At 45.7% G+C, this 16,003-nt stretch overlaps 1 protein-coding gene across 1 annotated transcript in view; it reads right to left on the bottom strand.

Moving 5' to 3' along the window:
* The window catches only part of LOC149325430 (uncharacterized), a 78,675-nt gene that overhangs the window by 644 nt on the left and 62,028 nt on the right, over positions 1-16,003 (bottom strand). Inside the window, exon 6 of the mRNA XM_089563191.1 lies at positions 4,620-4,757. Within this exon, the coding sequence (XP_089419317.1) occupies positions 4,620-4,757 (138 nt within the window). The remainder of the gene's footprint in view (positions 1-4,619; positions 4,758-16,003) is intronic.

Here is a 16,003-nt window from a genome sequence, read left to right as displayed (position 1 = left end):
TGTACAAGCCAGGACGGCCCTCGTCTACCGGTCTGGAGCTTGCAGCCCATTGCTGCACATGCGGCCACGCATAAAATTCGCACACATTTGACGAGTTCCAAATCTTAAGTATGACGGCAGTCCGTCTTGTCACGATGGCATGACCTTTGTCAAGAGTAACGAGCCCAACACTTAGTTTATATTGCAAACATTTGAATCTGCATGGGATGCGAGATACCATCGTCCTCGCCCCTCCGAGATTTAACACATGCACTGTTTCTACAAAGCCCAACCACATGGTTTAGAAGTGAACCCTGTGGGCGTTTTGCTTTTGACAAAAGCGGTGCATGAATTAAAATGGATTGACGGCGTCCAAAATGGTAATAATATTTCTTTTAGGCTCCCACCTGGCAGTCTTCATCAGAGCGAGCTCTCATAAGGCTTTCACACAGCGGGAAAGGCCCAATAAACATATTTTACGCGGAAAGCTATTTTAGCCTTCGCTAAAATGACGCAATTTCTGTCTTTTGAACACCTGGTGACTTATGTTTACGTCACAAATGGCTGTACATGTGGACAAATGTTCGGTGCGTGAGCTCTTCGTCTGCAAGGCTAAGTGACTTGATTTTTACGAACTGATACGCCTACAGAGGTGCGTGGGTGCGATTTTGGATTAGACTTTTCGTAATGAAAAATTTCATAATAACTTCATAATGAAAAATTGCAGAGAAGTGCAGTCTGCTGCATTAGAGAATGCGAAAGCATTTATGTTTGAAGGTCACCAACGTTTTTTGCAAGCCATTGTTATCGCATGACACTTATCACCTGACCCTTGGTTGACGTTGGCAACTTTTCTGCGAGTCATTGTTGTCACGTGACTCTAATAACTTGACCCTTGGATGAGGTCAGCAACTTTTTTTTGCAAGTCATCGTTGTCTACCATCAGTGCACACCCCCCCGAACTTTACCAACATACACACCACAATTCGTTCTCTTCTTGAACCAAGGATCCTTCGCGGCGTGCTGAACAGTGGAGGTTGATTTGTTTGTACGCGCCTGTTACCTAGAAAGAGGGGTTTTCTCTATGCTGTTGGGTAACGTTCTGTGCACGGATTACCAAATCATATTCCTTGGTGATTTGAATTGTGTTAGCAATAATGAGGACCAATCAGTGCTACCTGTGCGTAAGGGCCCTAGTTAAGCTATTTTAACTAATTTGTTCTGTGAACATAACCTTGCTGACACAGGGTGACAAAATAGGATAGTAGGCACTGCACACATTTCCAATCTTCCTCAAACGCTCGGTTACACAGTATCTCTGTTTCTGCTAGACTGTTAATTAATGTGCATAGCTACTCGGTACATACGGTTTTCTTTAGTGATCATTGCAAGGTGTCTGCTAAGATTCGAAGGGGTTGTTGTCGTGTTCTATAGCCTCGGTGGGTGTTCTGGAAGCTCAATAACTCTGCCGATGAAATTTAAGATACATGGGCCCGTGGTTATATTTCGGTCTTTCAGAAGTGGGGCCTATTCAAACAGGAGGATAAGATTTTGTAATCTGAGCCTCAGCACGAATCGCATTTCTGAAGCGTCATAACCATCGTGATCTTGGACGTACATTAAAGGACCTGCATGAGCTAGAAAGAATTAATCCGGTGGCTTACGTTGATGACAAACAATATTAAAGCACAGTTGCAACAGTTTAAGGCAAAAAATATTAGGGGGCCTTAATTAGATTTCGGACGCGTATGTTCCTTGAAGCAAAGCCGTCTGGATGCACATTAAGTGATGAAAGGCAGGCTGCTCTTGTAAAAGAGGTATTAGCAGTTCAATACAACGAAAATACTTACAGTCACACCCCGGGGAATCTCGCCAATTTTATGAATATTAAGGGTGTTTGTTTGGAGTGCTTGAAGTCAGACTTGTGGGTCAGACTTCAGTAGCTTATATAATGAGTTTTCTCTACTTGACGTGGAGCAGCGAGGTATAATCGAGGGCCCTCTTAGCTTGGACAAAGTCGAATAGGCGATTTTCGCTCTGCAGGGGCAGAAATCTCCTAGCCCGGACGGCTCGAGTGGCAAATTCTACAAAATGTTCAACAAGGGGAAGCTTTGCGCCAGTTGGTCTGACATGTTGGACATGTTACCGCTCGTCCTGTCCTCTTCTCGTTCTTCAGTCTCGTCCAAGTTCGCGGTTATTCCTCCTCTACAAAACGTTTTCGCCATTCTTGGTGCCTGCATGTGTTACTATAAGCCATCAGAGGGCTTTTTTACCCTCCACTTTTCATTCTGGTCATACAAGACTCATTTCGAAAAGCACAGATAAGAGCCTGTTGAGGACTATCGATGGGTACCGTCTAATTTTTTTTGTGTAATGTAAACTACAAATTATTAAAAAAAAATACTTTTTTCCAGATTGCACCTTATGGCGCTTCATTAAAATGGCTCACATTCATAATGTGGCATTCCAGGCCGCCGTATCCAATCTCATATACATATTGCAAGTTCGATGTGGGTGTCAGTAACAGTTGAGGCCGGGCAGGTTGCTCTAATTCAGATTTATCTGGCGAAAGGTATTGATAAGGTGCGTCATGAGTTCTTGTTTGCCGTCTTGGAACATGCAAATATTTGAGACGTACTGCTTAAGGGCATTAGACGATGCTACAAACAGCTCTGCACAAGGTTTATCGTAAATCATGAACTTACATCAGGAACTTTAGAAAATTCTACAAATCTTGTTTATCCGGCAATGTTGCCCACTGTCACCTCTGTTATTTGTTTTATATCTTGAAATCTTGTGTCGTAGTATAATCAGATCCCAATCTAATCGAGGATTTTCACTATCAGTCGGAAATTAAAATTTTAGCTATTCTGGTGAAGTTGTCCTTTTCTGCTCAGATAAAAAGAGAGTATGCTTGAAGGTCTGCATGTAGCAGTGCAGTCCTGTAAAGTCTATGGCCCAGCTCTAACTGCTGGGCCAAGGAGACTGCTGTACGACGGTGCAGACTTAGAACAACGCAGGCGCAGACTTGGAAGTCTGCGCCTGTGTTCCTCGTTCTCCTGTCCTCTCCCATTCTCGCAGTACTAATTTTTTCTGCGGTGAACTGTCGCCTGTGCGTCCAACCATGAGACGATCAATCAATGCTTTGTGTAGTGCGTGATTCAGTGCTTTTATGGGACAAAGTACAGTGGACAAACAAAATGTCATTGAGATCTACACTTACAGTATAAGGTTATTGCCTGTCTGAGAGACTCCGATGTTCCATGCAATATGTTAATGCTAATTGGACTTTACAGCCCGTGGAAGAGGCGCATGATAGATCGACACACAGAACCACCTCGTTCATTTAAGTCTCTGTTCACTGAACAGTGCGCCTTGGTGCGGGAGGTTTATGCTGTGCAGGAGCGGCCACTTGAATGGTTGCCGATTCTTGACGCATGTGTACGTCTCCCGCAATTTCGAGGTGCTGGTGGAGTGCAGTGTACGAAATCATGAGATTGTGTACCTGGATTACAAAATTGTACGTGCGTACATAAAGCATTTCGTAGCTCAAAGGGTTTGATTTCCATGCAATAAAAAAAACATGCTTCGTGGCGTACGCGTTTCGTGCCCGTCTGGCATACAGAAGGCATGGGTTCGAACCGCAATGCCTGTGGATTTGTGTTTTCCAATAATCATTTTCGTGCGGACACGTTGTGATCCAACGCTCTGCTGACAGGTACTGTACGCGCCACTCATGAGGTAAGAAATGCTTTCGCATTTATAAAGTGGTAGGGTTTTAACGTAGTTGACCGAGTAGACGTGGGGAAAAGCCTGGGTTTAGCCCTGTTGGCTCATGGCTTTGTTTTGCTGGTTCGTCACCACGGCTGGAGACAACATTATATCGAAAGTAGTATTAGATGATGAAAACGACGAGATGCAATGCACAGCGCGAGAGTGTGTTGCAGTTTAACATCAGGCGTGTTCGGTTGCAAAGACAGCCTTAGTGCAGTCATGAAGCGGCCACCGCGACTCCCAGTCGTGGATATTTATTTCATTTCTTTCTTTTTACGCACGTACTATCGGGGACAAGAGCGCCCAGCTCACGCGATTGACAGCCGAAGAATAGAGCTTTGTTATCAGCCGGTGGCTGCAGGTCGCCATTGCTAAACAGCCAATTCTCTCCGATGCATTTCACAAAGTGCTTTAATGTTCTGTGCTCGAGAACATTTTGATGCGTGCATGGGAATAAAGTCAGTCAATTATTTTGTGCATGAAGATTTTCTCAATTTTTGAGAGTATTGAAATTTCAGAAATTCCCAGTTGCTGGACGCTTGACCGCCACGCAGTAGTAATATATTGATGACATGGAAACGTGACATATGAGACCACCGTTTACAACTTTATAACACATTCATCAGCAGCTGATAATTTGCTCAGGTATAGTTTGAGAAGCAGTGCCACTAAAATGCGATTTCTAATAACACTTTCCCGCCATTCTGAGGAAAAATTAGCTGTAAAACATTTCAAATTTTGACATAAAAATAAAGCACAACTAGCAGTAAGAAGTAAAAGGTTTCACGACACACAAACGCCTAAAAGACGAACAAAAGCAACCTTCTTGCAGTTGGAAGCTCTAATAAAGGTTTGAAGAAACTTACCTTGCCTTGAATTGATAGGTCTGTTTCAAAACTATACACAACATTAAGCGTAGCGTCGTAGAAAAAGTTTGCCGCACACTGGTGATCGTAGAATAGTTGCAGACTTGGGTTTCCGCCCGGATAAAAAACTGTACAGTTCTGAAAGGAGGCACATTTCTTTGTTAAGCAAAAATTGACCGCATCAGTGCGCGGCGCCTGCCTCAGTGACGAATTATAAGTATCAATAGTTTACGATATGTTGAGCTAGGGAATATGATAGAAACTTATCTGTATTGTCCTAGAGCGCTCTTTTCTATTTTATATTTTCAATTCGACTACCCCGATTTCCCGTGCGCCGCTCTGTGCGCGTGACGTCAGCGGTAACCCTCTTTTCATGTGGCGCGTTTTGCAGCTCGAGGGGGGGGGGGGGGGCGCATATACAGGGTGTCCCGGCTACCTTCGACCAAGATTTATAAAAAAACTACACGTTCTTCTCAACTTGAGACATAAATGGTAATAGCGCTGCAATAAGACGTACACAAGAAAGACTGACACAGGAGATGCGCTTTTCTGTCTCAAATAATGCACCACCACCAAATTGACGTTCTTCTGAACCTTCTGAACTTGAATCACATGGATGTTGTTAGGATTTATCTAAAGTTACTGTACCATTTTTTTCGCTTGTCCTATTTGAATAATTAGTCGAGATATATAAACTAACTTTTTAAATATAGCGTGAAATCTTCGGGCATCAATAAAAATGTTTTGTAGGTCCACAACTATTGTCCGACCCATGCACTTCCATCGAGATAGACTCATAGCGTGGCCGTTTTTATGCGGCAAAAAAGAAAGCCTGCGGAGTTTAAAAAATACCACGTGACAGCGCGCACCGTGTGCACGGATGCGCCGCGATTACAGCGCTTTCATCCATGCTTTGTAAAAAACATCACTCGTTTCGCACCTTTCGTGCTGCCCAAGAAAGGGCTTCGCGTTGTGCTTCGTTCCAAGATAAGCGCTTGTGGGTACGGGCGGCAGTTGAAAAAAAGCGCGGCTCTCTAGGCTCTTGGAATGCTTTACGAATCAAAGTGATGAAACTGACGCAATACGGGGTGCTAAACAATTGCTTAACACCGATAAAGTAACGTTGGTGAGCAACTCTGCAACAATGATATTTTGAACAATTGTTCAAGGGGGGCCGCCAGCAATGTCAGTCAAGGCCGCCAGTTAAGGGTATGGTTTGGTTTTGGTTTTATGGGGTTTAACGTCCGAAAGCGACTAAGGCTATGAGAGACGCCGTAGTGGAGGGCTCCGGAAATTTCGACCACCTGGGGTTCTTTAACGTGCACTGACATCGCACAGTACACGGGCCTCTAGAATTTCTCCTCCAAAAAAATTCTAGCCAGCAATGTCAACATGAACAACACATACGGGATCACACCCTAACTAAATTGCGGTTTCGTGGCTAAGAGCTTGTCCACCAGAAACCACGTGATATGTCATAGGTGCTTCAAGATAAATGTATTTTTTATTGCTTTGGAAACAAAGAGCCCAATTTCACTTCAAGATAAGCTTCATACTGCCAAGCATTTGTCTAATATCGGCTTAACACCGCTGTACTAAGCAAATGACAAAGGTTTTCAGAAATTCTTCTTTTTATTAGTTTTTCATTACGACTGGTTTTGCATAACTTGCTCTGGCCAGTTTTTTAAGCAGCCAAAAGGGCACGATTGTACGTGAGCCGCTCGCTTTGAGAAACCTAATCTTCTTCCATACCTTTTTCTTTGGTATCCCATCAAGTGAAATGCTCATGAAAAAGAGACACATGCTTTACTACATATCAGCGATTTCTACACTGTGACACAGTCGAGATTTAATTTCGGCAATGACTATTCTCCATAGAAAGAGTTGCTCATTGGGCGATTACACGTTACATCCTAAACCGAGATCTACTCCTCTGGCTCAGCTGATCATCGTGAACCGGAACTTGTGTTTAGTCACCGTGTTTAATCACCGAGGTCCGCATAGCCGGCAGGAAAAGAAACAGATGACGCTCTCGATGTGGCAGCAGCACTGCACACGATTGAGTGCCTTCCCACAGGTTACACGGGCCGCCAGTCCAATGTCGCAACCCGAGAACCAATCCCAAAATGCACAATATGGAGCACCAACGCACTGAAGAGTCGCGACGGTGTGGTTGGTGCGGCAGAAAATAGCCAGACGACCGTGCGGCCTAGATCGTGTTGCACGCAAGACAGTTTTCAAGCACAGTACACATACCAACCCCGAACGAAATCGATAATGGATGCGTGGCCGAAACAATTTCGTGTGGCTACAACTGCAACAATCGGAAAGAGTGCCACCAGCCGCACAACACCAAGCTCATTTTAACATTAGGAAAAGACGGCGTGTGTAGTGGCCTTTTGGCATACACATTTCACTGGCTTGACAAAATAACCCTCGCGCCTATATTTATCACTTTTTCTACGCGGAAGCTTGTTGTGCGATGCTTAATCACGACCAGTAAATTCACCGTCTGCAGCTGTTACTGCCGCTGTCCATGACGATTGTCGCAGGAATTAGGAACGCTTGCGACAAACGAAAAACGACTCCAAATGCGCTCTTCTTGATGCCGCCACCGTATAGGTCTTGGGTCGGATTGATGACTCCTCTCCCAAGTCGAGCAGCGCAGATGATCACAAAGCCGCCACGGTGGCTCAGTAGTTATGGTGCTAGGCTGCTTGTCTGAAAGACGTGGGTTCGATCCCGGCCGCGGCGGTTGAATTTCTTTGGAGGAGAAATTCTAGGGGCCCGTGTACTGTGCGATGTCAGTGCACGTTAAAGAACCCCAGGTGGCCGAAATTTCCGGAGCCCTCCACTACGGCGTCTCTCATAGCCTTAGTTGCTTTGGGATGTTAAACCCCATAAACCAACCAACCAAGCAGATGATTCCAGAATTCAACTTGGGAGGAAGCGTCGCTCACCCGCTGCTGCCCGCGGAAAATTTCGCATTCACTCTAAACATTTGTAATAGCAACTCGTGGTTAAAACAATAAGTTTTCCCGGAGTAGATGAAAAAATCTAGACCTCGATCCCCAGTTCGATCTATCCACGCTCGGCAATCTCTGCCCTAGTGAAACCGAGGAGCGGACTGAGACATCACACAAAAGAGAAGCAACAGCTCCGGTCGTCGTCCGGACCACCACGCCTGCACAGAATTTGAAGTTTGTTTTTCGTTTCGACGTACGTCTACTGTTTGGCCAGTGCGGTCCTTCGTTCTCATGCCGTGCGGAACAGCGGAAAAACGATCGCATAACGGCCTTTCGAGCGCAGCATTTTCGTGCAAGTATTTCTGGCTTTTAAATGTTCTAAATGCGCGGGTGTCGGCTTTGACACAAATCGATTGATGATTTTTGTGGCCCAGAGCTGGAGAGCGACACGAGCAAAAAGTAGTGCGTTTTCCAGTGTGCGTAGGGAGCATTTGCGCCGGCGCTGAGCGGAGGTATGCTACCAATTGTGTGTAATCACTGTAGCGCATATTCTGCTAATGTATTTTTAAGCTTTCTTTTGTTAGCTGCATTTTACACTCTCTGGCCTGATTATATATATATATTAAAGAAGCCAACAGCCACAGAAACCAAGAAACAGTGGATTTAATATTTACGAGGTCTGTTAGAAAAGTATCCGACTTCATTTTTTTGCGAACACCTGATGGATATGAAACAAGCGCGCTTGCACCAGCCGACCTTGAACCTTCGTGCGCATGTACGAATATTTTCCGGCCTTCCGATAGCGTCAGTCGCTGGGACGCAGCGTTTGAGTGAGGCAGTGCGCAGTGATCTCGTCGGTTTTTTATAACAAGGAAAATAGCGGAGTGACAGGAGCATCGCTACTGCATCAAATTTTGCCAGAAAAGGGATGACAACCAAGTGGAAACTGTTCGGGATATACAGTGCGGCTTTCGGTGAAGATGCTATTAGCAGCACACAAATTAAACAGTGGTACAATTGGTTTAAAGATGGCCGCACATCGGCGGAGAGCGAGCCACGCTCTGGTCGGCCATCAACATGCCGAAATGACTAGGTCATTGCCGAAGTGAACGCTGTGGTGATGCGGGACTGTCGTGTGACTATCCGAGAAATTGTAGAAGAGGTGGACATCAGCAATTTTTCTGCACATTCCATTATCCCCGAAGATTTGGCCATGAGGAGAGTTGCGGTGAAATTCGTGCCGAAGCTGCTCACGGCGGAGCAAAAGCAGCTTCATGTTGAAGTCTCGCAGGACATGCTAGATTCCACAAACATTGACCCCGACTTCATAAACACCATAATCACTGGTGACGAGTCTTGGGTGTACGGGTACGACCCGGAAACCAAATCCCAGTCGTCACAGTGGAAGCATTTCATGTCACCGAGACCAAAGAAGGCCCGCCAAGTGCGCAGCAATGTCAAAGTGATTCTGACAGCTTTCTTTGACTCCCTCTATGTGGCACACCACGAGTACGCACCCTACAGGGTCAAACAATGACCAAAGAGTACTATAGGGACGTCCTCCGTCGCCTACGTAGTGCTGTGCGGCGCAAGAGACCAGAGTTGCGGTCAACAGGAAATTGGCGCATCCATCACGACAATGCTCCTGCACATTCCTCGCACTTGATTCAGACTTTTTTGGCGAAAAACCAGGCTCCTGTAGTTCAACAGACTAGTTACTCTTCTGATATGGCGCCCTGCGACTTATGGCTGTTTCCGAAAGTCAAGAGAACATTGAAAGGAGCGCGATTTCAGACAATAGAGGACATTATGGCTGCAACGACAGCTGAGCTGAACTCCATTCCGAAAGAGGCCTTTTCGGAATACTTCCAACAATGGCAGTACCGCTGGGAGAAGTGTGTGGAGTCCCAAGGAGATTACTTTGAAGGTTATTAGGTTTCTAACGCTCCAGTTATGCCAGTTTTTTTTCTTCGGCCAAAGGTCGGATACTTTTCTAACAGACCCCATATCTGTATATTTATATATTTAGTGGTGTTAATCAATAAAAAATATCACTCATGTAGTGTATTGCCTGATTCTTCGCCATGGGGCTCCTCTCTTCAAGAACTGCTTTGCGACCCTGGATGCGCATTCCTGCCTGACACTTTTGAGGCCCTCCTCAAGGAATGCCGCATTATCCATCGAGCCGCTTCTTCTTACCACCCTCAGACCAACGGCCTGACTAAGCGCTTCAACCGAACCCTCAGTGACATGCTGGCCATGTACGTCGACGCCAACCTCTCCAACTGGGACCAGGTTCTTCCCTTCGTCACCTACGCATATAACACTGCGACGAAACCCACCACTGGATTCTCTTCCCTTGTTCTTCTGTACGGCCGCGAGCCCCCCTGCACGATGGACACTCTTCTTTGCTACCAGCCCGACATTTCCGAGTCCACGCCACTCTCCGACACTGCCAGGTACGCCGAAGAATGTTGTCAGCTTGCTCGCTCGTTTACCACACAGACCCAGTGGCAGCAAAAGCATGACCGCGACACTTGCGAGGGCTCTACCTTCTATCCTGTCGACTCCCTTGTGTGGCTCTGGGTGGCTCCCACAACTCCCGGCCTTTCGCGGAAACCGCTGGCTCGGTATCATGGTTCCTAGCGGGTTCTCAAGCAAACCTCTCCGGTCACTTACATTTTGAGCCCGTTGCACCCTCTGAGGACTTGCGTCGCCGTGGCCGCGAAACCGTCCACGACCACCGACAGAAGCCGTACTACGATCTCTTTGTCCTTCCTTCCCCTTAAGACGCCAGGTTAGCTCCTTTTCCCCCGGGGGAAACTGTTGTGTGCAAGCTGTGACGAGTTCCGCTACCGCCATGTGCCGACACTACGCTGCGCCTGACGACGATGAAGTTGCGCCGCTCCCTTGGTGCTGGCTACGCCTGTCTACGCTGCCAGATCCTACACAGCGGTGCGGTCTCTTGAGGACGCCCAATAAACGCACAGCTACACTCAATATGTTATCGCTTAAAGACAACTGATTAGAAAAGCAGAAGAAAAAATTGCTGAGGCTCAGCTTGGCTAAGCCTGGGGACTGCGAAGCATATTAGTGGCTAGGCTTGGTAATACATGGCTTTCCTTGGTTGAATACTTGGTCATTTTAATACAACCGCTAGAAGCCTTCGTCGTGGGGGAAGACAACGGCATGGCTACAGCGGAACGCCGACTAACCCCGAGACGCGCGTTGGGTGAGCGCCTGGATTGCCACGGAAGCCTGCGTTCAAAGGGCAAGGCATCGCGCCGAACGGGTGGTGGCGTTCCTCCCTTCCTTTACGGTGCGGTTCGGGTGTCCACCGAGATGGCAGAGAATTACTGCGCCATTTCCTTTCCTCAAGAAACCTTGGGTTCAAATGGCAAGGCATCGCGCTGAACGGGTGGTGGCGTTCCTCCCTTCCTGTACGGTGCGGTTCGGGTGTCCTCCGAGATGACATTAGGCCCGTAAACATTTCATGCTTACTGTACTCTCGGTTACGGGAGAGGCAGAGATTTTTGTCCTGATCGTTTGGAAGTCAATAAACTTCTCTTTGTAGTATGAGACACAAGGACATTCAAGTGGTTGTATTAGAAACAACGCTCTTCCAGCCGGTGCTCTCGTTCTTCGGAGGATTCCATGGCGCGCCTTTGTCGTCTATAGGCATTCCGACGCTCCAAACGAGTCGACATACTACTACACTCAATACCGTCCACACTGATTGAAGCACAGTTTAACTCTTGCACCAGAGTCGATACACCACTGTCCGCTCTGGTTGAAACACAGTTCGACGGCGCGAGGTGGAGGCCGGCTCTCTCATCCGATGTCACGTGGTGTGACGGCTAGGGGTCCCGCGGCGACGGCGCGAGGTGGAGGCCAGCTCTCACATCCGATGTCACGTGGTGTGACGTCACGGTGTCACGTGGTGTGACGTCACGGTGTCACGGGGGGGTCCCACGGCGACGGCGTGAGTGGTAGCTCTAGCAATATGCTTCGCATAAAAACAACCACATGCCGCCGGTGGGAACCGAACCCACGACCTCCGAATTACGCGTCTGGTGCTCTACCAAGTGAGCTACGGCGACGGCTGTCAGATGTTCTGCCTTCGGAGGTATTTATGTTTACAAGTGACCTAAACTTCACAGTGTTCATCAGCGCACGCTCACAAACGGCGGACGTAATACGTCCTGAGTTACCGCTGGTGTGACGTGGAACGTCATCGAACGACGACAGTGGAAGCTATATATATATATATATATATATATATATATATATATATATATATATATATATATATATATATATATATATATATATATATGCGGCCTCTGCTTTCTTAAGCACCACAGGCTTGCTTATTGACAGGCGTGCCCAGCTCCGAGAGGCTCGACAGGGTGCGTGGCCGTGTAGCAACTTTCGCGGAAAAATGCGGGAACTTGTCCCTTTACCTGGCCGCGAGGGCAGGAAAAAAAATATATCTGACTCCCAACTGAGAGCGCATCGAAGAGAAAAAAGAAAACGAGAAAACGAAAAGCGCAGGGAAAGGACGTCGGGAAAAAAAAACCTTTAAAGCGGTGCTTTTTCTTCGCCCTCCGCAATAATGCAGCCACCCCTGGTTGAGCAGAAGTATCGGAAGGAATGTCAAAATATGTAAGCTTACATAGTAAAATTAAAAAAGGAAAAAAGAGAAAAGAAATATTATGTGGCATTCGCGGGACCGCCAGGTGAGCACACTTGGGGGGGGGGGGGGAAGGAACGGCACAGATGTGGCATGCAGAAAGGGGTATGACCTCATACGACATAGTCAGTGGCGCTTTGTTTAATTTCGTAGGCCTCTGACCACGGAAGACAGGTGAGGGTGCCGTAGGTTTCATTAAGGCCATTTTGCACTGTGTTAAATTTAAAACTAAAATATGATTCTCGTTGCTCGCGCTCTCTAGTGTTTTTGAAGCCACTCTGTAGTATTGTTACTTTAAGTTTGTTAAACTCGTGGCCTTCCTCGCGGAGGTGTTTCGAAAGAGGGAGGTGTGGGAGTGATTGAGTATGTGAACGGTGGTTATTGAATCTGAATCGGAAGGAATTGTCATTTTGACCTATGTATTGCATTCTACAGTCGCCACACTCGAGCATGTAAACCACGTTGCTGGAATCGCATTTAGGTCTTCCCGGATAGAAAGATTGAAATTCGAAATGGGTGCTTTTAGCCAGTGCCGTGGTTTCCGTGTGTTTGCAGACTTAGCATCGGCTTTTCCGGCATGGTGTGCAACCTACAGCTCTCGGTTTATTGACTGTCTAATGAACAACATGGTTCTGTAGATTTTTTGGTCTTCTATATGTTGTCTAGGGGACCGTTGTGAAAATTTTTGAAAGCCGGTCACTCTGTTCTATGATATTAAAGTGTTTTTTTAGGATTTTGTTAATATTCGGGAGGTTAATAGTGAAGGTTAAAGATTAAAGCGCTGTGATGTTGGTCGAGATTCCTTAATGCGTTATTAATATTAGTTGCTTCCGCCTTTTTAATGGCATCGCTGAATATAGAGGACGGGTAATGTTGTTTGTTTAGTGTGTCTCGCGTGCGATTAGCATTTTCGTGAAAATCCTCCAATCGTGAGCAAATTCGTTTGAATCTGGTGGCCTGTGAGTATGGAATTGAAGTTTTGCAGTGGCGTGGTTGGCAGCTGTTGAAATGAAGATACTGTTGTCTGTCCGTGGGTTTCTTATAGACACTACTGATAAATGTACTTCCCTCTACTCGAACCAGAACATCCAGGGAGTTAATTTCATTGGTTGGGTAGGTGTGTGTGAAAGAAATATTGGGATCGATTTTGTTGAATGAGGAGATAAACTGGATGAGTTCGTCCTCGGTTTCTGTCCAAACTATGAATATGTCACCCAGCAAGCGTTTGTAAAAAGCTGGTTTTGTTGGATATGAAGAGAGAAAGTCTGATTCAATTTTGTTCATAAATATGTTGGAGTAATTTGGAGCCTTTTTGTGCCCACAGCATAACCGCTAGTTTGAAGATAATGATTTGTTGAATTAAAAGGTGTTAATTAATGACCAAATTTGCAAGCATCTCGACGCCACTTGGACTAGGGGTGTCTAGAATTTTGTATTCTTTATGATCCGATTATTGCCTGAATTCCGTCGCCATGTGGGATGTTTGGGATGTTAGTGTAAAGTGATAACACGTCTAGGGTAACCTGGAAAGCGCCTTGAGGGAAGGTGACATTGGATAATTCTTTCAGGAAGTGATTAGTGTCGCGTATGTAAGATGGATGTTTCGGAGGTATATGTTTGATGAGAGAATCGATATACTCTGAGATCGGATTTGTTATTGTGCCACTACCAGAAAGAAACGGTCTCCCTGGATGATTCTGTTTGTGTATTTTCAGGAGCATGTAGAAGCGCCCCGCGAAGCCATTTCTTGGCGTAAGCGCCTTACCTACTCGCGGTGGTAATTCCCCTTCATTTGTTAGTTTTTTGATAGTTTTCGTTACGATGTTCTTTTGCTCAAGCCATTCTGCAAATTCTGCCCAAGCCATGGCAAGTATAACGAGTACAAGTTACTCCAGAATCTAGATAACTATTCCCGAACTCTCAGATTACGGGAATATTTCTTCGACAAACCCAACACAAATAATAGTCAGTACCCCCAACCTCAGGAACAGTGAACACCCAAAACTGGTAGGGATAGACATCTAGACCTATATATAAAAGCGGTACAAAAGGAGATTCTTCAAGCTCTTGGGACACGAAAATCCGGGCCACCTAACCTCAGAAAAAAAGAGCGTAACGCTTTAGGCTCACTTAGCAAAGGAACTGACATCATCATTAAGCCCGCCGACAAAGGTGGAGGCATAGTTATTTTAGACACAGATAACAATATTCCGGAGGGCAACCGCCAGCTCAACAACCCAAAATTCTATACTAAACTCCCATCAGACCCTACCACTGAGCAAAAGAACATCGTAACGAAAACTATCAAAAAACTAACAGATGGAGGTGAATTACCACCGCGAGTAGGTAAGGCACTTACGCCAAGAAATGCCTCCGTCGGGCGCTTCTACATGCTCCCGAAAACACACAAACAGAATCATCCAGGCAGACCGATTTTTTCTGGTATTGGCACAATAACAGAACTGATCTCAGAGTATATCGATTCTCTGATCAAACATATACCTCCGAAACATCCATCTTACACACTCGACACTAATCACTTCCTGAAAGAATTATCCAATGTCACCTTCCCTCAAGGCGCTTTCCTAGTTACCCTGGACGTGGTATCGCTTTACGCTAACATCCCACATGACAACGGAATTCAGGAAATGGTCGGATAATATTAAGAATACAAAATTCTAGACACCTCTAGTCCAAGTGCCGTCGAGACACTTGCAAATTTGGTCCTTAAACTTAACACATTTGAATTCAACAACTCAGATTATCTTCAAACTAGCGGTACAGCTATGGGCACAAAAATGGCTCCAAATTACGCCAACATATTTATGAACAAAATTGAATCAGACTTTCTCTCTTCATATCCAACAAAACCAGCTTTTTACAAACGCTTTCTGGATGACATATTCATAGTTTGGACAGAAGCCGAGAACGAACTCATCCAGTTTATCTCCTCATTCAACAAAATCCATCCCAGTATCTCTTTCACACACACCTACTCCACCAATGAAATTAAGTTCCTGGATGTTCTGGTTCGAGTAGAAGGAAGTACATTAATCACTAGAGTCTATAAGAAACCCACGGACAGACATTAGTATCTTCATTTCAACAGCTGCCACCCACGCCACTGCAAAACTTCAATTCCATACTCACAGGCCACCAGATTCACACGAATTTGTTCACGATCGGAAGATTTTCTCAAAAATGCTAATCGCATGCGGGACACTCTAAACAAACAACCTTCCCCGTCCTCTATAATCAACGATGCCATTAAAAAGGCGGAAGTAACTAATATTAATCACGTCATTAAGGAATCTCATACTAACCTTCACTAGTAACCTCCCGAACATTAACAAAAAACTAAAAAACGATTTAATATCATAGAAAACAGTTACCGGCTTTCAGAAATTTTCACAACGGTCCCGCAGGTAACATATAGAAGACCAAAAAATCTACAAACCCATGTTGTCCATTCGACAGTCAATAAACCGAGAGCTATAGGTTGCACACCATGCGGGAAAAGCCGATGCCAAGTCTGCAAACACATGGAAACCACGGCACTGGCTAAAAGCACCCGTTAAAATTTCAAGCATTCTTTCCGGGAAAACCTAAATTGCGATTCTAGCAACGTGTTTTACATACTCGAGTGTGGCAACTGTGGAATGCAATACATAGGTCAAACAGACAATTCTTTCCGATTCAGGTTCAATAACCACCGTTCACATACT

This window comes from Amblyomma mixtum, chromosome 10 (assembly GCF_055824585.1).
Source record: "Amblyomma mixtum isolate Tamu chromosome 10, ASM5582458v1, whole genome shotgun sequence".
In the NCBI taxonomy this organism is placed as follows: Eukaryota; Metazoa; Arthropoda; class Arachnida; order Ixodida; family Ixodidae; genus Amblyomma; species Amblyomma mixtum.
The sequence above is the reverse complement of the archived record's forward strand: the minus strand, read 5'-3'. Positions and strand labels throughout refer to the sequence as shown.